General features: G+C 42.0%; 1 protein-coding gene across 3 annotated transcripts in view; it reads right to left on the bottom strand.

The window, feature by feature from the left end:
- Window positions 1-24367, bottom strand: part of KIF13B (kinesin family member 13B) — a 128266-nt gene that overhangs the window by 5725 nt on the left and 98174 nt on the right. For all 3 annotated transcript variants that reach the window (XR_004356177.1, XM_032683421.1, XM_032683422.1), the window contains exons 34-39: window positions 23628-23705; window positions 22960-23013; window positions 15178-15295; window positions 14782-14915; window positions 4201-4263; window positions 1706-2726 (exon numbers count right to left, since the gene is read on the bottom strand). Coding sequence is in view for 2 of the 3 variants with exons in the window: in XM_032683421.1 (XP_032539312.1) it covers window positions 1706-2726; window positions 4201-4263; window positions 14782-14915; window positions 15178-15295; window positions 22960-23013; window positions 23628-23705 (1468 nt within the window). In the remaining variant the exon portion in view is untranslated. The remainder of the gene's footprint in view (window positions 1-1705; window positions 2727-4200; window positions 4264-14781; window positions 14916-15177; window positions 15296-22959; window positions 23014-23627; window positions 23706-24367) is intronic.

Genomic DNA, 24367 nt, shown 5'->3' with positions numbered 1-24367 from the left:
TGGCCAGGACTTGGACTTCTATCCCTGTTTGCAGTGTGACAAAGACACCAGTTGTGTGATCGTATTCCCCAAGTGAAGCTCCAGATGTGCCAGAAGCCATTTAAGCTCCAACAAATCAGGGTCTTAATCCTTGTGGAAACAGAAGGGGGGAAAAAAAATCCAGTAACATCAGCAGTAAAATCTCATGACTCTTCCATGGAAGCTGATGTTTCTTGGGATGTTCAAATGGAATTAGCACCATGGGCTGGAGCAGCCTGACAGGGAGGGAAGGTGACCTTCCAAAATTGAGGTAAATCTGCAAATACATATATATTTTTTATTTTTTTTTTAAATAAGGTACAAATTCAGGACTAAGAAACAGGACTAGAACTTTCAAAGGGATCAGAGCTCCAGTTTGCTTTCCAGGATAGCAAACTCCAGAGGGTGTTCTGAAAGCAGCTGGGAACACACGGCCCAGTTTAGCTTTGATGAGCACACTGTGCACAGGGAAGATAACTGCTCCTTTCATGGGAGTTCTGGATCCTGGACACAGTGTTTATCTGGGTGAACAGCTCCCATCCCAGGGAAATGTGCAGCCTTGGGCACCCTGGGATGTGCTGATTCACCAAACAGAGCTGCACTGCAGACTGGGAATGCTGCAGACTGGGAATGCTGCAGCCTGGTCAAAAGGATGGAAATAAGGAGCTTGACGTGCCCTGGGTAACCCAAACTCTCACTATCAAAGGCAGCTGCTGCCTGTCTCTTGGATTTTCCACTGACTTCCCCAAATCCTGCCTGCTCCTGGAGAAAAAAAATGCTAGGAAAGCAGAGAGGAACCTGCAGAGGAAAAGGGTTGGGAAGCCTGGGGCTCCAGCAGAAATCAAATCCCAGCCACCATCTTCCTTTCCTCTTGTGCTGGAGACACTGTTTTTCCACAACAGCACAGAGGAACAGGAACAGTCTGCCCAGGAACTGCACCCTGGTTTCCAAAAATTATGTATTACAGCCTAAATTCTGGGAATTCCACAGTTGCACAGGTAAGAGTCAGACTGGAATGATAAATGAGAAGGTGAAAGAAACTTTAAATTACCTGTATGACCTGGTGGGCAGTGTATGATTATTTCCCACTGGTTTTCCCACATATAGGGATGTGTATATATATATTTATATATATAAAAATATACATATACACACACGGAAATAGTCTTTTGCAATTTTGCAGCTTATTTTAAAATAGTTTATTAAGAGACCTCTTATCTCTTAATACCTATTAAGAGACTTTGCAACTCATTTAGCCTAAAAGTCCCTTTGTTCAGTTAAATCCCACAACTCCTGCTGTGTTTGGATACCTTCATCCTCAGAGCAGAAGCCCAGAAGGGAATTCTATGGACACAAGGCCTGTCTCCTGCAGCTATTACTTCCAAAACGGCATGGAAATGCAATCCTGGTTCCTACTTCCACTGCAAGAGGCCAAAGAAATGACTGAAAAGGGACAGTGAGGGTAGTGAATCATAGAATGGTTTGGGTTGGAAGGGACAGTGAAGAGGTTGGAAGTGAGAGTTGGTCTGGAAGAAGGTTACAGCAGGGAAAACCTTTTATATTTCCCTTCTCAAAATCCCCCCAGCAATGGGTAATGAACCCTCCACGCCAAAAAAGCAGCCTTGGGATGAGCACTGCCAGCATGGACACACCAGCTGCTTCCCACCTGCTCCAGAAAAGATTTTACCTGAAGGCAAATCCAGTTCGACACCAACCCACGTTCCCTCCTGGAAGTCTGTGGGTCCAACATATCTAACAATGCCTGTCTTATTGGTGCCAACTGTGACATATTCTCCCTCCTTCAGCCACTCGGGAATTTCATTGGTGTCTTCGGAGTCGGAAATCACCTCCAGCTTTTCCTCTTCCGTCTCTGATCCGTTGTGGTTCAGCCCACGGGAAGCGGACGCGCTCTTTCCTCCTTCTCGCTGCTCTTCTGTGTTTAGGGAACATGTGGGATCTGATCCCAACATGCTTGTGAAGGACTTCAGCTCCGATGTCTTGACTTTCTGGATTTTGAAGGGGGAGGCCGCAGTGCCAGGCTGGGACAACTGGTCAGGATGAACCTGTGGCTTGGGAAACCCCCAACCTTCTGAAGCCCCAGAAGCCACTTCTTTTTTCCTAGCTTGTCCTGCTGACTCCACTGATTGTTTGGACAACGACTCCTTCTTTGGAGTGGAGGTAGAGAGAAAGGGTTTTGCATCAGTGGCTACAGAGGCATCGTGTCCCTGCTCGCTCGGAGTCCCAGGAGATGTGCAAGATTTTGATTTCAAACTGTTTCCATTCACCTCAGGGCCGTCTCTGGGTCTTGGGTGAGCACTTTGAAGGCTGAAGGCGGGTGGGTTCTCCCTCTTTGTACCAAAAGAGCTCTCGGAAGCACTGTCCAAGTGTCCTGGAATGTCAGAGGAGACCTGAGCCACCGCGGGAGCCGGGAAGTCACTCCCTGCAGGGATTTGACCCCCTGGCTGAGCCCCAGTGTCGCTTCCCGCTGTGAGTGCCTCTGAGAGGGTGGCTGTGGACACACTGTGGGAGAAGTACCCACTGGAGGCTTCACTCAGAGGGCTTGGAGGCCCCTCCTGGGAGTCCTGTGCTTGGGAATCTCCCGTGGGCTGCTGCAAAGGCACTTTGGGTGTCTTTTCCGGGCTCTTGTCCACCTCAGGCGCCTGCACCGTGGTTTGGAATGGCTGTTTCCCTACTTCCTCTTGGTTCATCTGAAACAAAGAGCACAGGGAATGTAGGGCTCTGTTATCCAAAATATCTGGGCTAAAAGCACACGTACAAGACCTGTGGCAAGTCCCAAGGCCTTCAGCTTCTCTAAATCCCCGTGCAGCTGCAACCTGCAGAAGATGGAAGCTGATCCCAAGTCAGCTCTGCAAACCTGGGAGGATTGTCAGCTCATTCCTTCCATTAATAAGAAAAGTGTCAACCCCAAGAAATACGTCCCCCAATATTTACTGAGAAATTATTTATATTACAGGAATGGTCATTTGCTGTTTGAACAGCAGGATTTATATGGAATGGGAACCAGCCATGATCTATAAGTCTCTCACAGTTATTTGGCTTAATTCTCCGGATTGATAAATCACGTCTCTCCACCTAAACTGTCATTTATGTCCCTGTTTCCAAATGCCATTCCCACCTCAACGCTGCCGGCACCACGCACTTCCAGAGTATGAAATTAACTGCCCCTCATGAGATTAACAGCCCATTTCAGTGATGTATTTCTTGGCTGTAAAGTTTACTAAATCTGATAGATCAATATCTTTTGCCAGTACATGTACTCTAAAAGATTAGGATGTCTCTAAATCTCTTTGGGAGGGAGGAGACTGGAGGGGGGGGGGAAGAGAGGTTGGAGGATGGCAGATTTGGACATACCCTGTCTCAGGTGGACATTATTGTTTATTATTCAAAATATTGTGATTTTTATAGTGGTTAAGTGTCCCAAACTACAGGATTTTCCTCTTATTCTCAAGTGTCTTTTCCACTGGAAGTGTAAGCAGCGTTTGGAGAGAGAGGGATTTGACTGGATTACAGGAATTTCAGAACCAAAGGTTGGCTATTGCTAAGTGAAATGTAATACAGAAAGGGGTTTTTTAAAAATATTCCTGCAGATTAAAGACATTTTTAGCTCTTCTATGGCCAGGGTGGTGTCCACATGGACTTGGGAGCCCTGCTCTCCCTTTAGGTTTTCCCTTCAGATAACACACAATTTTCTAAGACAAAAAAAGCACAGTGGGAGGAAGCTGAGAGAGAACTTCACAAGGTTGAAGTTCTGCTGAAAAGTGGGAGATCACAGGCTCTATTTTCTTTCCATCTTAGCAAGAGTGTTTTGTCCACATTTTATCATTGAAAAATGGAGAATTAAATCCACACTCGGAATAACAGACATGTTCTGTTTATGCACAGTGTCAGAGTCTAGAAATTTAGCCTTTAAAGCAGCAAAGCAGCTAAATTTCAGCTAATTAACTGCTAATTCTTTCTAATATGAAAGTGTAACCAACAATAGAAGGGGAGATTTTAACAGGACCTAAAAAATTTCAGCAACACTCCCTGCATTTCACTGTCTCGCTGTGAGGAAACAGCAGAAGTGCAACAGGTTTTAAGCAGCTGATGCAGGAGTTGCTTTTGCCACCTCTGGAAGGTGAATGTAAAAAATTCCCTCATCACATCCTGGGATGTGCTTACCTGTCTTATCCTGGCAGCACTGGCATCCACACTGGCTGACTGAACCATAATTCGTGGGACAGCCTGTGGGATGGAAAACAAAGAGAATCATTCAATTAAAGGATTAAATATTGCCAAACTGGTGAAGATTAAAGCTTGTATTTGAAATTTTGGAAACATAAGTAAACTTTTGTCATGAGATGATGGAGAGCTAAACCAGACTTTCAGTATTGAAAAGGGAGTTTTTAAAAAAAGAGGGAGAGGGAATTTTTACATGGGTAGAGGGAACAGTTTTAAGCTAAAAGGGATTTAGATGAGATATTGGGATGAAATTGTTCCCTCTGAGGGTTGGTGATGCCCTGGCACAGGTTGCCCAGAGCAGCTGTGGCTGCCCCATCCCTGGAAGTGTCCAGGGCCAGGTTGGACGGGGCTTGGAACAACCTGGGATAGTGGAAGGTGTCCCTGTGCATGGCAGGGGGTGGAATGGGATGATCTTTAAAGTCTCTTCCAACCCAAACCATTCCATGATTCTACAGCTATTTTATTGCATTCTGGTGACACACTCTGAAGAGGTAAAATCCTTAACCAAAGCATCCCTGAACTGTAACACACAAACACCTACAAGGACAAAATTCACAGTGGACAAAGTTTTCTTTCATGCAGTTGCTCAAAGGTAGATCCCTGAACAACCAGATGACAGAGAGAGCTGAGGTGCCCCTGGTCTGGCAGTGAAATCCTCAGCTTTAGTCCATCAAACACTGGAAACAGCATCTTGTCTTTCACAGCACAGGCTTTGATATGAAGGCATTGACAAGGAATGTCCCTCACTTGCTCCATATTCAGCTTTTTATCTTAAAGATCTGAAATAATCACCTTCTTAAGACTAGAACAGCACAGTGTGACACTTGACAATAAAACTGAGGTTGTCAACTTGGGTTGTCATGACACAGGAGGGAAAGGGACACCAGTGCAATGGAGAACCTTGGGGAAGGGAAGCATGAAGAAAAGGAGAAAGAAGAAAGAGGCAGAAACATCTCTCTAGCACTGTTAAATAACATCCTGCACCTTCAGGGACAGAGCTCTTTAAGGGAGGCATATTAGACAATCTGGGAGCAGTTTGCTTTTATTCTCTTTTCTCCAAGTGACTCAAGAACTCCTCCTCTACAAATACACAGGCAGTGCCATCTCCCAGACAAGTGATTTCCAGAATTCAACAATCTATTTAAAGAACCAAAACCTTCCAGCTGAAGAGTAAGGAATCTTCTCTTGCACCCCTTTAAGTACAGGAAAGCAGGAATCTGACTAATCTTATCCCCAAGAGAAATAAATGAGGCAGAAAAAACCAGCTATTATTTATACAGAGATTGCCAGGCATTAAAATAAAACATGGTAAAAAATATAAAGACAAAAGGTGGACAAAACTCCAACAGGGTCATAGGGGATCCAAACAATTTTTTTTCTAAGGCATAAAAGCTTCATTTCAATAAAAGAAAGGAGGGAAGGGGTTTGCCTGTCATTAAACCTGCTAAATGAAAGTTCACCACCAAAACTGGATTCAGAGGGAACTGGCTCGATTTTGGGTGCACAAGGTATGAGCATTTTGAGGTCCTCACTGCTACAGGACCTGGGGCTCCAGGAAGCAAATGATGACTTGAATCATAAAATAAACACAGCTTTGGGCCTCATGACCCAGGGGTTTTCACACACCTCGTACTCCAGAACTTCACCTTCCTTTGGAATGAAGTGTTAATGTTCTAAGACAAAAGAATTAACCTGGAAACAACTGTAGGGCTGACTTGTGGCCAAGCCCAGAGATAGTTTAGAGCAATGAAAGGTGCAGGTACTCAGACTCATCCTAAGTAGTAACTCAGACACACAAGGATAACTTGATTATTGTAAGAGCCAATTCTTTTACTTTAATGAAGACCAGAGAGGAGAGGGATTAAGTTCCCTATGAGAAAATCCTGCAAATTTTGGTTTAAGAGAGGCTTATCAGGGCGTTAAAGGGAGCAGAGTGTTTGGCAGAGCACTTATTCTCTCCTCTTCCACCACCTTTGAGCCATGGGTTGGTCCATTTTGGGAGTGTTATTAAATATCACCTTTAATGTCAAAAATATCCATAGTCACAAGGCTTTAGGGCTAATCCCTGGGCAGGCACTGACACAGCACTTTAAACCTTTGGTTGAACCCCAGTGAGGAGTCAAGGCTCTTGAATTCAAATTATCCTAGTTAAATATCTCCATGGTCCAGTGCTAAAAACAGCATTTTGGCAGCTCAGAAAGAGTGGGTAAAGGAAAAGCACTGTCTGTGTTGTTTCCACATCACTGTGTCTAACCTGACAGAGGTACCAGGAGCTCCAGCCAGCTCCAGGCTCTGCCACTGGCACCATAACTTGCTCTTTTTCTCCCATTTTCTCCCAGTAAATGTGCCATCTCCAGGATCTGCTCCAAGGTCCAGCATTATTATCCAGAGATAAGCACTCAGAAATGAAATAAGAAAAAGTATTTAAAGCTATTTCTCAGTTCCTTTGATTTCCATTTCTCCCTTTAAAACAAATAAACAGAGAAAAAGTGCTTTTTTGGTTTTTTTATCTCTCAAACCCCCTCAGTCTTATAGCCTGCAAATCCACAAAAATCTACAACTCCAGTTGGTATCAAATAGCAAAAGAGAGAAAACAGCAAAAGAGAAAAACTCTTTAATCACTCCCCATCAAGTTCTCCTCCTGAAAGGATGACAAATCTCCAAACTACAGTAACTTTGCCAAGCAATGTTTAGAAAAACATGGAGAAAAAAAGCAATTATGAGAAGTGGCACCTGCCCAACTTCGGTGTTGACAAGTAGCAGATGGGCAGAAACACCCTCAGTGGGGCAGGAAGGGCACCAAACCAGATCCAGGGGATGAAATGGAGTCAAGTCTCTTGGTGGGAAGGCTGAAAACAAAGTGTTTGACTTTCTGTGAAGGCATATTTCTGAATCGAGAGCCAAATGCTATCATTAAATATTTGTAGACTGCTAAACTAGACATATATATATTTATCCATTGGCAAAACATGACCCTTTTACAGTGATAATTTTTGGCACAATTTCCTCAACCAAGCTGACAAAACATGGACTAAGAGGGACCATGAAAGCAATTCACTTTAAAGCATCTTTGAATCTTTGTAGAACAAAAATTGGCTTTTTCCTCAGAGCTGCAGTGAGTTTATGAGGATATAAAGGAGCTCAACTGGCAGCCCCAAAACCCTCCATGTCCTGGGCTCATCCCACAGTGTGGGCAGCAGGGGAGGGGGGGATTCTGCCCCTCTGCCCCCTCAGGTGAGACCCCACCTACAGAGCTGCCTCCAGCCCTGGGGAACAACAGCACAAGGACGTGGAGCTGCTGGAGCGAGTCCAGAGGAGGCCACAGAGATGCTCCGAGGGCTGGAGCCCCTCTGCTCTGGAGCCAGGCTGGTAGAGCAGGGGGGGGTCCACCTGGAGAAGAGAAGGATCCAGGGAGACCTTGGAGCCCCTTCCAGTGCCTAAAGGAGCTCCAGGAGAGCTGGAGAGGGACTTGGGACAAGGGATGGAGGCACAGGACACAGGGAATGGCTTCCCACTGCCAGAGGGCAGGGAGAGATGGGATATTGGGAAGGGATTCTTGGCTGTGAGGGTGGTGAGGAGTTGGAATAGATTGCCCAGAGAAGCTGTGGCTGCCCCATCCCTGGAAGTGTCCAAGGCCAGGTCGGACAGGGCTTGGAGCAACCTGGGATAATGGAAGGTGTCCCTGCCCATGGCAGGGGGTGGGATGAGATGATCTTTAAGGTCCCTTCCCACTCAAACCATTCCATGATGATTCATAAATTTTTGATTTCTAAGAGTGCACATTTTCTGGTCAGATGAGAGGTCACTTTGCACATACTTTGAGGTGACCAAAAGAGAGACCAACCTGGTCTCTCTTGCTGAGCTTGAACAGGAAAAGCAATTGTGCATCTCACCCCACTTACAGAGGCACCAAAATTAATCCTGAATGAACTCTTTTTCATACCATTTTTATATATCTATAATGGACACCTCTCCTAAGAGCTCAGAAGAACACATTTGGTATTTCTGTGCCATTAAACATTTTGTAAAACACCTCTGGCAACGGTGACTGATGCCTTCAGTACAAAACCTTTGATTTCATGTCACTGGATGAAAATCCTTCAATGTTAACACCCACTGTGGACAAAGTTCAGTGGCAGTGACAGAACAGATCAGGTCAGAGCATGCAAGAATTATCCTCCAAGCTCCAGAAATGGTTTAGCCAAGGTTTTAGCTGATGCAATCCTAAAAGGGGATTATCCAAAACTTCCACTGCTTTTTTCCTGTGCTTTCCCATCCACAGACAAGAGTGACTGAGCTCAAGGACCCTCACACTGACTTATGATCACGTAATTTTTTAACAGCATCTATTGGAAACTTCTCCAGTGGGACATAACAGTTCATTAAACAGATTTAAATCAGTTTTGAGCAATCTGGGTAAAATACTTGCACAAGACATCCACAGAAATGCAGGACGAATTCCAAATCCCATAGGGCACAGCCAGAAAAAGTTGAATTCGTTTTAAAAGGGTCCTCCCCCAACAATATTCCTCTCTAAATTATTTTAAAATTGAGGGGAAAGTCAATTATCACTCAAATAGAAATTCTCCTGCCTTCCAAAAGGAGATCTGGAACCCAGTACAAGTTAGTTTGATGATTTTTTTGGTGTTTCTTCATTTTATTCTCTAAAGATATTTAAATATTAACCCAAATTTAAATATTAACCCCTCTTATTCCACTCTCCATATGTTGAACATTTCAGCCTGTGACTTCTGAATTCCCCATTTCTGGTATATTTTATGCAAAATTAACCGTACCATCTTCTGTGCAGCTAAATCACTTCATTTCTAGGCCCTGGCAGATTAAAAGGGTAATTCATCACCATTTTTAAGTTGGTTCTTAAAGAAGTTTGAGTGGTTTGAAGCTTTCAGAGCCCCTTTTCCATCCTCATTCTCATTAAAAACTGTTTGTATGAGGATGAGAGCAAAAATTGAGCTCAGAAAGAAATCAAAACACCAACAACTGAGTCACAAGAAGGGGACACATATGAGCTCAGCTGGCCACAGAGGATCTGGTGAGCTCTGCTGATTATAGCATTCAAAAGAGTTTCTATTTGAAACTGAGAAAAAAAAAAGGCCTTCAAGATGTTAAAGAAGGTTCTCCAAGGCCACATTATTTACATTTGATTAAGAAATGTCAGTTGTAGCAATTATACTGTGCACCATGCCCATCCATGAAACTGTTATTTTTTTTAATGGACTGCCAGAAAAGGGGTTTTGTCTATTTAGAAAGCTTTTCATTAACTCCATTTCATTAGTTTTTAAGATTAATTACTGTGGCTGCATGAGAAGGTGAAAGAGAAAAGAACTGACAGCTGCCCTCTCTCTCCATGTGTCTACACCGCACTTCTACACCACGAAACAAAAATGAATTACATTAGCACATGGATATTCAAGGAGTTTATTGTTCTTTTTTTTTTTTTTAAGATAGCTGTGATTTAAGATCTCTCATTTAGGCCACGTGCCAGCAAAAAGACATTTGAGCATCCAACACGGTTCTTGAGTATGAAGGTGACCAAAATCCACTCACCAAACTGCTCACAGGAATTTTGCTCCTGCCACGGCAATGTCAAAATCCAGAGGCTGAATTTAATACGTACATTTTCAATGTCTGCACCCAGTGATGCCCTAAAATGTAATTACACAGGCAGTTCCTGGAGATCAACGGGGTCATAAGGGAAAGACCAGGAATTCTGCTTGGTGCAAACCAGGAAAGCCTCAGCATGTCAATAAAGAAAGGAACTTCAGTTCCTACATCATACAATTAAGCACAGAGAGGTGAAACCCTGATTCCCCATCCACCTGCATATTTTACACAAGTATTTTGCACTTTTGCCCATCAGCAATGAGGGTCAGAAGGCTCTAAATCTCACACTCTGTGAGCTTTTTAAAGAACAAGCTGGGAAATAAAAAGCAATTCCAGCCATGGAAAAAGGTTTAAATATTTGGCTTTTTTAAAAATTTATTTACAGACTACTGGCAATTAATTTAAAGGCATCAGATAAGGGAGAAAATAGGCAATAGGCATTTTCTAACTTTAAAGTATATAAACAGCTTCATCAGAAACCAATCTTTTAGGTACATAAACAGCTTCATCGGAAGCCGTTCTGCCAGTTACATAAAGAATCCTATTATGCCAAATTAATTCAATCTAACTAATTAGAGAGCAGGAAGTTCTTTCAATTATTTTATGTGCTGTCTGAGAAACACACTTGAATACGAGAGCAGATTTCATTAATTGCGGTTCATTATTCTCCAGATTAGTTACTAAACTTGCTTCAGAAGGTCAAAGACAGCAATTTTGTTCACTGCCACCACCTTGACTGGAATGTCTCTGCTTTTCTTTTTTTTTTTTTTTTTTTGGAACTGAAGCAACCACTACAAACAAAAACAGCACCAGGAAAATTCATTTTGTGCAGGTAATTCGGTGTGTGCTCGCTCCCTTCAAGGTTGATGCCAGTCTGAGCAGTGGCACAACTGAAACAAAAAGCTGGCAAAATAATAAAAATAAAATAATAAAAAAGGTATTTTGTATTTTCTCTGCTTTTTTTTTGAAACTCAAGCAACCACTGCAAACAAAAACAGCACCAGGAAAGATCATTTTGTGAAGGTACTTCAGTGTGTGCTCACTCTCTTTAAGGTTGATGCCAGTCTGAGCAATGACACAACTGAAACTGGCAAAATAATAAAAAAAGCTGGCAAAATAATAATAAAAAAATAATAAAAAAGGTATTTTGTATTTTTTCTGCTTTTTTTTGAAACTCAAGCAACCACTACAAACAAAAACAGCATCAGGAAAGATCATTTTGTGAAGGTAATTTGGTGAGTGCTCGCTCGCTTCAAGGTTGATGCCAGTCTGAGCAAAGACACAACTGAAATAAAAAGCAGCTAAAATAATAAAATAATAAAAAAAGGGTATTTTCTCAATGACTGATCAGAACTGATCTCTTGTTTACTCACACAGAATCAGAGATTTGGCATCACATCCACTTGGAATGTTGCTTGGTCATGATGAACTTAACTTCAGTTATAAACCTGGGAAAGGTGAAGTCCTGCTCCCTTGGAAATGATGCTCAGAAGCACTAAAATCACCTTAGCCATAAGATCCTGCTTACAAGGAGCACCAAAATGCATCTGAGCCTTTCTGCAGAGCTGTACAGCCACCTAACCCTGATAATTCAATTATACCATGGTGGAAATTTAATTCAACATCTGGGCCAGCCAGTTCACGATGGTTCACCAGCATTTTTCCAGAACAGGTTTAAATGACATTAGATAATTAAGTACCATCAAATAATGTATCAAAACATGCACTGAAAAAGGAGCTTGACAAGAACTTCAGACCTTCTCTTTCACTGTAGTTGTTTGAGGAATCAGGAGAAAGTATTAAATGGATCCACTTAAATTTTTGGTATTTATGTTCAAAAATCTGTTGTTACATATCAGCTCATTTGCTTTTCATAGAATCAGAGAATATCCTGCTATGGAAGGGACCCACAAGGATCACTCAGTTCAACTCCTGGCCCTGCACAGACACCCCAGCAATCCCACCCTGTCCCTGAGTGTGTTATCCAAACGTTCCTTGAGCTCTGGCAGCTTCGGGGCTGTGACCACTTCTCTGGAGATTCTGTCCCAACCACCCTCTGGGTGAAAAACTTTTCCCTGATATCCACCTTAAACCTCACCCCAGATCTCAGCTTTTAGCCAGGAAAGGATGATTTAGGTCCTTCCATTTGCTTTGCCATTTCTATTCCTGAACCTTCCTCTCCCAATTTGTTGTTTACAGCAAGAAAACTCCATCACTTCCCAGCTAGGGGTCAGATTCCTTTGCAATTAAAGCTGAAAAATCCTTTTGGGTTCTCCTTCCCTTTATACTTTTGTAGTTCATCACTCACCCACTCCCACCTTGCACATTCATTTCTGTCCTCTGGCACTGCGCATTGAAGTTTTATCCTTCCACAGCACACACGATGCCCTGTTCTGTATTCTCTGAGACCCAGAAAGATCATTTTTGTGTCCTCTCCATGGCACAGTCTCCTACAGTTGCCCAGGAACTCCTGGCTGGCTGCCCTGCTCTGGCAGGTAAGCGATGAGGTGTTAACTCTGCCTGCCCAGCAGTGACCCCCAGAGCCCCCACGTCCCCCCAGGCACCAGGGCCATCCATCACCCCCTCCAGCTCAATTCCTCTGCCCACATTTGCATCCTCAGGCCATTAGAAAGGAACAGCAAGAAAGATTATGAGAGAGGATATTTATGATCTTCGAGTCGGCCCTGCTGCAAAAGCACCTCTTTATTTTTGTGCTGCACAAATTCTTAGCTAATTCTGGAGCAGTTCCTTCTGATTTTGCTCTCTCTTCTTTCCTTAGGTTGGGATTAGGGAAATATTCTTCCCCCAGAGGGTGGTTGGGCACTGAACAGGCTCCTCAGGGTAGTGGGCACAGCACCAAACCTGGCAGAGCTCAAGGAGTGTTTGGAAAACACCCTCAGGGACAGGGTGGGATTTTGGGGTGTCTGTGCAGAGCCAGGAGCTGGACTTTGATCCTTGTGGGTCTTTTCCAATTCAGGATATTCAGTGACTCACTGGGATTTCTAACAAAGAGTGAAGAAATCATGTTTCCTTACTGACAGAGCTCCAAAGAATACGTAGAAACCTCTCAAACCACTGTATTTGTAACACAACCGATTTGTTCCATTACAAAACTAGAGAATAATTTTACCATTTCATTATGTTATACAGATCCAGTGGTCATGGAAAAACCTGGGTTGCTCCCCAGTGCAACCAAGCATTAAAGCATCACACTCCTCTTTATAGATCACTTTTTATCTTTTTAAAAACCAAAGCATTTATAGCATTTTCCCTCCTATTAAAAAGTGCTGGGATCATGATCTGATTGACTTTCCTTAGTAATCCATAACAGAAATTAAAATCTCTTTAAAGAGATGTCTCTGTAGTTTAAAAAGTGACTTCCAGACAAATAATACATGACTGATCTTGAACAGTAAAGGAGTGGGAACAGGTGGTTAGACTAGAGACAGGAAATTAGGCCTCATTTCTCATCTCAGCTCTCATTGATTCAGTAGGAATTCAAGAAGGTGTGAAAGGCTCTCACTGCAATTGTAAAGAGCATCTATTTGCATCTTTTGATACCCAAATACCTGTAAAGAAAGCCACTGTCTTCATTTTAATTCCCTACATTTCATAAATGAGTAGGTTTATATGATTCCACTCTCAACACCAAGCAAAAGGCAACATGAGAACGCAAAGCATTAAATTAGATAAGTAAAATTTGCTCCTTTTGTTACTTTGTAGAGAATAAATCCCCAGTCAAACAAAAAATATTTTAAATCTGCCTTATTCTTATTTGTGCTACATGTGCAATAAGTTACTTCTAAAAATACTCAAGTGCTAGTGAATTTATTTTTGCTGTATTTACTTAATATTTACTGTACTTTTATGATGCCAAAACAACTTCCTGCAGTCCTGGGATGTTCTTGCAACAGCAAGTTTAGCTGTAGCAAAAATTCAACAGAATGTCTGGATCCAACCACAAAAAAAGAGTTTTTCTGAGGATTTCAGGGTTTGTTCTGCTTCGTTTTGAGAAAGATACTCTTTAAAACATTTTGTCTGCATGGCAAGGGGTGAGGAGAGGTCTAAGTTAACAAGTTATGAGCTTCCAGAACTTCAGACAAGTTGACAGCAGAGTGACCTGGGTGGTTAAAGCAGGGACAGAATAGACCCCCAAAAACTTTAACATGAGATCTGGCTCCAGATTTATCTTCACAACAGTTTGTTAAACCTTCCAGAGTTACACTACGGAGAACTATTGCTTCATAAATAAACCAGAACCTTGCAAATAAAGGAGATAATATTATTTATAATGGGATTCTGTGTTTCATCTGATGTTTTTTTAAAGACAGGAGCTTTTTCTTTAGTCAGCTTGACCATGCATTAACTCAGAGCACAGAAGCCACATCTGGAGCAGGTGGAGCTTTGCTGCCCAACATGCAAAACAATAAGGAAATCAAGTATTTCCCTGACACGTGGAATAGGTGAGAATGAACAAAAGCAACTGCCCAAAGCACAGAATAGAAGATGGTAAAAGGTGACACAAGCTGGGGTAAGGGGTGGGAGGGAAGGGCATATGAAACAACAAATTAAAAATAGAATTACATTTTCCTCTTGGCAATACCCAAACAACACTAAGTGCACTTCATAAATTTTACTATTGTTGCTGCGAGTGGGAGCCCCATAAATCACCCTGGGAGTGGAGCTGGCACTTGTAAAAAGCCAAGTGGGCAGAGTGTATCAATAAGTTCAAACAGCTCCACTATCTCTGGACAGTGGAGGGGAAATGCATCACGAGGCTTTGCTGTGACTAAAAGCTTGGTTTGCTCTGCAACAACATATAAAACAGCACTTTGCCAGCAAGTCTAACAGCACTCACCAAGATTGCTGCAGAGCCTGGGTGATTTAATGCTTTACCTGCTGTGCAAGGGGAGAGGTTTGCCTGCCCTTTTTCTCATCTCTAACAGGAAAGAGAGACTTCAGCAGCTTTGGCATCTGAGGCACAAAGGACTTGACAGGATTCAGGTAGGAAGCAGCCAGGCTACCAATACCTGTTGGAAAAATAACATTACAAAATTACAACAGTTATTATTTGGGGAAAGAAAAAAAAATAACCAAACCCAACCCAACCCCCCCCAACAAAATTTATCACACTATTATCTTTTTAGTCTGTGATGACATCTTCCAGTGGTCAAAGAATTAGCCAAGGAAAAGCACTCTCTGAGAGGAGCTCAGCTTTTTCTGGCACTCAGGAGCTGCAGTAGCTTCACTACACTTTCAGGGAAGTTCTCTTAGCTGTAGGAATTTCTTTACCTGGATCAGGAGAGTGGTTTTGCTGCCCAGAGCCTGGCAGGGAGGTACGAGATGGACTAATGCCTCTACTGGAATTTGTGGCACCTTGGGACACATCTTGCTGACTCTCCCATCGACCCTAGGGGGGAAAAAAAGTTGTATTTTTCCAAGTTGGCACCCCAGCAAGAGCACAGCAATACTGAGACCCCACACCAGCCTGCACAGCCCCTTTGCAAAGGTCAGAATTCCAGAGTTGAGGAAAGACCCTTCCCCGGAGGCACTTTCAAGTGGAAGACCCAGCCCTGCAAAGATGGAGCACCCTCAGCATAAAGGCACAGGAAAAGTTTATTTATAGACCTCAAAGTGTTGATATTTCACTCAGCTGTGTTTTGGAAGTTGAGAATGTTACAACCAGCTGAAAATAATACAGTACTGTCTGCCCAAAACTCCTGAATATTTTGCGTATCTACTCACGAGTGGGGTCTGGATGTAGTGTCAGAGAGGGGTGAGAACACACAGAGCTCTGAACAGGACAAGAAACACAAGACCTAAAGGCTGCATGTTTGTGCCTGCAGTCAGAGAAAGGATGAGCTCAAGATCAACAGGAAGCAATTGGAGTAGTGCAAGTTTTCTAACAGCCTGGAAAAGAGAGAGGTGGAATACAAAGAACAAGCTGCAGATACCAGAAGTCAGGAAAAAGATCCATCAAAGACAGGTTAGAATTTTGACATGGTTAGTGAAGACGAAACATGATTTCAGACCTAGAAGAGACTGAGTGGAGATGAGGTAGGGAGAAACAGAGACTGAGAAAGGAGCAGGTCATCTGCCTTCCCAAGATCCCAGAGTTCTCTAGTTGGGTTTTCTCATGGATCCCAAGGGAGGTGCACACCACTTTGCACATGGGGGGTGATTTCTCTGGCTTTTACAAAGGTCCACTGTGGTTTTCATCTCAACCCTACAGCCAGAAACTGGTTCAATGACAAAGATCTTGGCTAACAGAGAGAATCCCCAAGCACTATTTCACATCAGCACACGGGTGTCAAGAATTCACGTGGTCAAATCCATTTTTTCCCAACTCTATCATCCTTAATAGGTAAAATTTATCTGCAATGATCACACCAAGTGACTGTCCAGAGTGTGTGTCTGCTGGAAGTTTCATGTGGATACAGGACAGTGAATTCCTTCACCAAACTGAGCACATTAGTTCTGCAGAGGCACCAAAATCCACGTGGTTGTCCTGCAAACTTCTGAGGGAGGCACACATGCAATGCCTGCCAAAGCAGCTCCTTCTAATTTACTTAATTTATAGGAGACCTTAAGGCAATTCAATATCCATTTACGAGTCTAGGGGTCAAAAGCATCCAGTCTCAAGTGCTACAAGACATCTCAGTGTCTTGTGGAAAAAGTCCTCTCAGGAAAAGCTTGGAAAGTTTCACCTTTCCAGAAAACAGAGGTTGCGAGGACAGGATGGTGCAGTCAAACTGATTTTATCCCATTTTTTCAAAGAGTTTTTCTATGGCTGGTACAACATCTCTACTCATCTGGGTTATACTGTACCTAAACCTGGATTGTTTTTTAAAAGACACAACAGAAATAAAAATACTTTTACAGTGAGATGGTAGAGTGAACATACTCAAAAGGAGTAACAAGGGATGGATGGACCTGCTGCATCCCAGAGCAGAAGTTTAATATATTTTTTTCCTGGAGGAAGAGGGGAGGAAAGTGCCTTTTCAAGAAGCTTCACACTGTAGGATGCAAGGAATTAATCTGACCTTGAATGGAGAAATGACAGGCAGCTAAACTAATCTTAACTGTAACTCCAAGCCATGAATGTTTCACAAATAATAAATAAGCCAGGATAGGAGGAATAGATTTCTCCAATGGGTTGAAGGTCACAGTGAGCAGCCCAGGGCAAAAATCATTTCCATTTGGATCTATAGGTTAGTCCCATCAAAGCTCCCCTGCTTTGAATAGCAAGTAACTTGCACTTTGGCAGGACTTCAGACCTTGACCAGCTCACACCCCTCCTGCTGGATGCAGAGACAGGGGCTGCATCTGTGAAGGAAAATTTGGGATAACTAAAGGCTGATGGACATTCGGGATGGCTCAGAACTCAGACATCCAAGTGAGAGAACCCAGGCTGGGACCAGCAGTGACACACCAGGGGTTTATTTAGTCTTGTGTTTTTGAGGACTTGGGTGTTTAAGCCCTTCCTGCTCTACCAGCACAGATGGTAGAGCTGTTCTACCCATACCTTCAGCCCCCAACTTCAGCACTGACTTTGACCTGCAACTCATTCATGTCTTACATCAAAAAGTCTGGAAAATTCCACCAAATGCTTCTGTGAAACAGTCTCTCCTACTCCTCATCCATGAACTCTTTTTAGGCTTTTGCAGTCTTGTGTTTCTATGAGTGCAGGTTTCTTTCAGGTGGCCTCACCACGTGCAGCCTTGTCCTACTTCTATCCCTTCCAAATACTGCTTCAGAGACTCCTTTTCTCATCCTGATATTTTAATAATTTCACGTGCAGACATTGAGAGCCATCCTGGAAACATCCAGTAACTTCAGACTGTGCTCAACCTGTCTTTTCTTTTGGGATGTGAAATATTTCCTGAAGTCTCTGGCTCCCATTGGTGAATTAGTTTGCAAGAGAAGAGTCAAAACCATGAGAAAATGGTTCATACTCTCAGCAGACCGGGAAAATATCTCATGTAATTCAGTATTTTTTGGATGCACCAGCTCAGTGGTGCTGGAGGAGTTTAATAAAAAAATACGAGACTCAAAACAAACCTCAAAAGACTCAAAACAATCTTAAAATACTGCTTGGTTTTGTTGCCTTCTGGTCTGTTCTGCCACCAGCCTGGTAGATGTTGGCATTGGATTAAGAAAAAGAACTATGGAAGAGTGAAAAGCATCTGAAAGCTTTGTTTTTGGAGGACATAACAAAGCTTGATTAGTGTTCCTTTTGGATCTCAGACAAATGGATAAAGGTGACACGTGCTTCTGGAGACCACAGAGACATAAGAAACAGCAAGGATATTACAAATACTAAGAATATTCCAGCTTACTAGAATATGGACTCAATGCAGGTAAGGAGCAACTAAATCATTTCCTGAATCATGATTTGTTAAGGCAGAAGTGCCCTTCGCTGACTGCTCCAAGAAAAATTAGTTCAGGCAAGTCTCTTGACTTTCTACCCTGTTTGGGAAGGATGAAAAAAATATGGAGTAGGTAAAAATCAGCAAAACACTTTCAGAATATTCATTTCAGAATGGTAATGTTTAGTGTTATGTTTAGGGACTTTTTCCTTAGGAAAAGCCTTTTTTCTCAGGATCTTTTGGAAATTTTGCTTTAGCTTTAACACTATGGATGACTACATTTTCTACATGATTTTAAGTATTTTTCCAGGTTAAATAAAATGAAGACAGGAATATGCCTCGAGAAAAAGGATTTCTCTGATCATATACTTTAAGCATGTTGAGTTTTCAAATAACACTTGCTTTGGAGAGAATGGAAAGATCATCATTTTAGACTGAAGGTCAGATTTGAGAGGCTCAACTCCACGATGAAAGCAAACCATTAAAATCAGGTCAACCAGGGCAACAAATGCAGAAACATTTGCAAAAGAAAACACTGGAGACAACTGAAAGGGTCAACTGTTGTGAACAGAATCTGCAGAGGCAAAAGGTAGTTCATGAATGACTGATTTTACTAAGCTGGGTTGAAAGATAACCCATCTCAAAAAAAAAAAAGAAAAAAAGAATTATTAACTATATTAACTTGATGAAGTTCCCAAGTTTCCCATCTGCACTGAAAGACTTAAAACTTTAAATCTAAGCAGTGACTATTCTTTAAGTGCTGTGAATCTTTCCTCCATCAAGAAGGGTGGTGAGAGAAAGAAAGGAAGCTTGTAAATCATTTGCCCAGAGGAGCCATCACTTCATGAATATATTTGGTCTCTGCCAAGTGACCAAACAGAGGTCAAGTGACTTAAATTAACAAATCAAAAATAGCCACCAGAAGAATGTGTGTCCCTTGATGTACTTTAAAGCAGAGCTGTTTATAAAGGGGTTTGTTTCTCTAATGCCTTCTCCTTCTTCTCCTCTGCCTTCCCTTCTTTCACACATCCTTCATGAAAACCCCCAGGGAATTTATTCCAGGTCACCCCCAACATGCACAAAATCTTTAGGGCAAACAGGGCTGATCACTACCTGAGAAATCTGTAGGCTTTACCTGACAAATCTTTTCTTGAGGTTCACAGACCATTAAAATGCAGGCACTGGGTAAGAGAAATGAATAGTTCTTGTGTTTTTATTATTTTAGCAGTTCAGCAAAGGTTTAGGAAAAGGTGACCATGTAGCACTTAAATACAAGCACAGAGCTGGGACACACAGCTGGGACAAAGGCACTTGTTCTCATGAACAGCAAGATTATTCAAATTCAATCTACCTGGTATCAATTTGCTGAAAAAAACTCTGGTTCCCAGAAAAACCTGAGGGTTAAGTGGCACAATCTTGCCTTATTTGGCTTTTGAGCTACAAATACTGGACATTTGGGAAAGGAAGGATGACTGTCCAAGGCAGAATGGCTCTTTGTGCAAAGGTGTTTTAACAACAACTCATGAAATTTTTCATCAGCATGTGATTTAGTCTGAAGAAGACCTGTAAAACAAGTCAGAGGTGCCTTCCATTCTTTGTGCATTCGCTTCATCCAGGTAAGTCAACTCAGTTTTTAAATTCAGTTTCCAAGTAAATTTAATTAACTTAAATTTCCAACGCGAGCGCCCTGGAACACAAAAATTCATCTCCGTATCTTACATCACTACTGAGACACTCTGTGCTCCTGCATCACTGACATGTGCTGATGTGCAAGAAGGAATCAAATTCATCTCACTCTCCTGTAACCGTATCTGTGGTGATACGAGGAGTAAAAATTGGCTTTTTCTCATTTAAGCAAGCAGATGGAACTTATAGGTGAGACCACATGGAGTCCTGTTAACAGAATCTGAATAGTCCATCAGACTGTCTTCTGAAGTGAATTTAAAAGGTATCTCCTTGCTTCTCAGCCAGTTACGCAGTTTAATTTTATGGGTTATTATTTAAAAAAAATCCCAGTTGAAGCTCTTTGTGGTGTCAGCACAAAGAGATATCCTTTCGTGTTTTTCTTCCAAAATGTGCCAAACCCACACCTCTGTTCCAGTCCTGGAGAAGGGCTTTTCCAGCTCTTCATGGAGGTGTGATCATCCATCTATGTTTTTAGAAAAAATCAGTCAACTGTGTGTGCAAGAGGAATCCAGGCCATAATTCTGGAAACTTCCAAGCTGCCTGTTTTACCATCTTTACTTCTAATCCCAAACTGTTCAATATTCTTGTCATTTAGGGGAATGAATCCTGGCTCTTCACAGTGCTGGAGAATGAAGCAGCATCCACATTCCAAACTTCACCAGCATGGATGGTGCTTCATGTAAGAGGAATGAGACTCAAGAGCCCCTTCCACAAAGCTAAAAATCCATGGTAAAGACAGCAGGAATGCAAGGAACAACCATGTCAAAAACAGAGAGAGAAAGGAATAATCTGGAACATGTTGAGGGCTCCCACTAATAATTAATTAATATTAAGTACACAGATTTGACACATTAGTTCTGCACCCAATTCTGGGTGCTGTTACTACCCTGTGACTGGTGTTTCTTATTATATAATATATCCCTTGTTTAAATTAACTTCTCACAGTTATTTGTAAACAACACTAAATTCCTGGGAAAATAACAATACATGAATATTGGAGAAGACTTCTTTTCTCACCAACTCTCTCACCAAGTGACAAAGACATCCAGCTTAGCCAAAACTCTGCCTATCAAGCCATTCTCAGGTCCTTTATGCTACAACAGACAGGACTGATATCACCAGTGAGCTTTATGATGTCTGTGTGCTACAGGAACATTTAAGAACTTGTTTAATATTTCACTGTGATTACAAAAGTTTTTGTTCATCTCCCTATGGAAACTGGACCATTGAATCACAGAATGGTTTGGGTTGGAAGGGACCTTAAAGACCATCTCATTCCATTCCCCTGCCAAGGGCAGGGACACCTTCCACTAGACCAGGTTGCTCCAAGCCCCATCCAACCCAGCCTTGGAACCAGAGATCCGTCTGAAACCACAAATTTCCAGCTGAGGAGTTTGCACCCTCCATGTCCTGAGTAACAAGTGCCTTGAACTGAAGTTCATTGCAAGCAAAGGGATGATCCCCACCACCCCAGCTCCACGTTCCTGCAGTACAACAGTGTCTGCCAGCACCTACAACCACGGGAAGAGCTGCCAAACCTCATGCAAGCCACTACCAGCTAACTCCAGTTAACCAAAATTTGGGACAAAGAGTCATTGCTCCAGAAGCATTAACATGAAACTAAGGATAAATGTGTTTTCCATTGGCCCAGTGTTATTTTAAAATCATTAGTTCATAGAAACCAAGAGCTGTTCACACTGAACTACAAAAGCCATAAAGCTTGAGAAGGATTTGGAAGGAAGTGTCAGGGTTTATCTTATCTCCAGGCCAATGTCCACATGACTGGCAGATATTTATATATTTGCTTGCTTTCGTGTCTATTTTTTTTAGCTGAGATGGGGCCATTTCCAAAATAACTTCACCATGTCCAAAAATCTGGGCGAAATGGCACTAAACAGCTCCAGCTCTGTAACAAACCATCAGATGCACCCAAGGAGAAACTTCTCTGCTTTGTACCAGTTCACTCTGCATTAATGACCATCTTTTCAATGGAAAAACTCCTTTGCTGTGCACTATGCAAATGAGACACCACCAGCAGCATCTTCAAAGCAGAAAATAAAAGCGTGTGCGTGAGCAAAATAAATTTTATAGTGAGATAAAATTATTATCCCACTCATTAGGTGGACCTAATGCATTACCTCTGCTGGGACCTTTGGACTCTGAAACATGCAATGAGAGAAATCATTGAGGGGAAGGGAGGAGAAAAACAGAAATCATTAAGAGCTCTGCCCTTTAAGTTTTGGCTTTCCAAACCTACAATACTGAAGCATCCCACAGTTGTCTCCAAACAGAAGTTGCTATAAGCACTTTATCACCTGCACATGTTTTAGCATTCCCTACATGGATCAGATGTAGCAGATTTAGCAACCAAAGCTGGAGCACTACATCAAAATTCTATTATTCCATGGAAATGCATTATGCATTAAAATGCCTTGTCACCACCAGATTCTCCCCTTTAAAATGACTACAAGCTTGCTGGGTAGAATATCTATCAGGAGGGGACCTTTCAGTTTATCTAGGATTTGGAAAATAAGTTTAAATTTAATCTTTCCCCTTTTAAAGAAATACTTTGGATCTATCCTGGTGATTTTACAGAGTGGGATGGACTGAATTATTACCCACCACAAGTCCAAGGCCACTGGAAGGTCAGACTCTCCTCACAGGACTATTCTGTCCTAGATGTTGACCTGAACTTACATATGAACCCAAATCTGTCCCATACTCCCAGAAGATTTGCATCCACAGAGGTGACAGCTTTAGAAGAGCTCTTTAGCTTGACAATGCCCTTGTACATCCCACAGTGCTTGGGATGACAAAGACCTGGGAATTTTCCCAGAGAGGTCTAGTGCAGCACATCCAGACCTATTTACATCCTAGGAACAGTCCCAAGGATACAGGAGCACATGGATGCTGCCCTTGTTTTTTACAGATGTTTCCCACTTAAGCCCCTGTAACTGGTGTAGTGGAGTCACTTCCTTTTTCCTACTGAAGATTCCCAGGATTTCCTGCAGGTACTCACCCGGTTACTGCTCAGGTTGTAAGGGGGTGCTAAATCTTGGCGGCTTGCAGAGAGCTGAAATAGTTAAGAAAAGTTGAATTATTTCTCAACAAGAACTTAAAGAACTCATAAATATTCCTCTTGACTAATAAGGCTGAGAAGAAATACATTTGTGGTTAAAGCAGAACTGAAATCCAAGAGAGAAAAGGTGAAATCTCAGTTATTGACCTGGGAGGAGCCACAATTTTAGACTAGTTTGATTACCAGTTCTATCAAAGGATTTATTTCCAAATTTTGGACAACAGAAGTCTCATTTTTCTTATGCACAACACTGTTACAATAAGTTCAGTAAATACTTGTAACTTCAAATCTTCTAAAGAAAAAGGGAAAAAATTCTTCAACTTGGTAAGTAAATGAAAAATCTCTGGTGGTCAGAAAAAAAGATGCAAAGTTCTTTTTATGTTGCTTTTTCAGATATTCCAGATTTAGGGAGGTGCTTCCAAGCACACTTGCCTGTATGATGAAAGCAGGATTACGTGCAGGTTTTGTCTGCACTTTGATCTCGATCACAAATAGCACAGAAGGGTCAAAAAGAAGGAAATTCATTGCTATAGTCCATGACTTTGGCATCATAAGGACCTGGAATTGAAAGAGTGGACCTGCTGCAGATTCCAGCATGGAATACTCACCCTGTTCACGTTGGGAGAGCTCAGGCTCCTGCGGTAGAGTTTTCCTTTTCCCATTAGCTGCTCTTTCACAGCAACTTCCTGCCAATCACAGAGAAGCAAAACAAAGAAAATATGATGTTTTGCAAGAATTTAAGCCCTGATCATCCCAGGATAGTTTTGACTATATGAGACAAATACTTCTAAACTGCCTTTTTTACACAGGTTCCTGCCTGTAAAATTTACTGTAATACAAAACCTGTGTATAAAGTGGCTAAAATTTTAAGAGTGGATAAACTTTAACATCTAGTATTTTGCTGATTGGCACATGCAGGATTTTACAGGCTAGTCCTGATTCTAGGAGATGACAGAGATGCAAAGACTGACTTCCCTTTCCAAGTTGAGCTCCTATTTTAATCCTTTAAACTAATTATAAATGACAGGAAACTTGCTTTCGGTATTTAGAGTGCATCACACTTCACCGTGAATTTATAGCGGGCAGGCACAAGCTGGAGCTTGTTTTGCATAACTTTTCTTTTGTGCTTGCATAATTCATACCCAGAAGAACAATTTTCCATAAATGTTTTTCTCTCCTGTATTTTTCCTGGTAAACAGATCGAGTTATAGTACTTAAAATTAACCCAATCAATGTCTTTTTTATTGACAGAATGGGTTTGGTTACTTCAAGGTAGAACATGAGGAAAAATGACAAGAAATCTACTGGTAACTTCAGAGCTGCTCCTAAAGCCTCAGAAAGCAAAAGC

This window comes from Chiroxiphia lanceolata, chromosome 3, assembly GCF_009829145.1.
Source record: "Chiroxiphia lanceolata isolate bChiLan1 chromosome 3, bChiLan1.pri, whole genome shotgun sequence".
Lineage (NCBI taxonomy): Eukaryota > Metazoa > Chordata > Aves > Passeriformes > Pipridae > Chiroxiphia > Chiroxiphia lanceolata.
The sequence above is the reverse complement of the archived record's forward strand: the minus strand, read 5'-3'. Positions and strand labels throughout refer to the sequence as shown.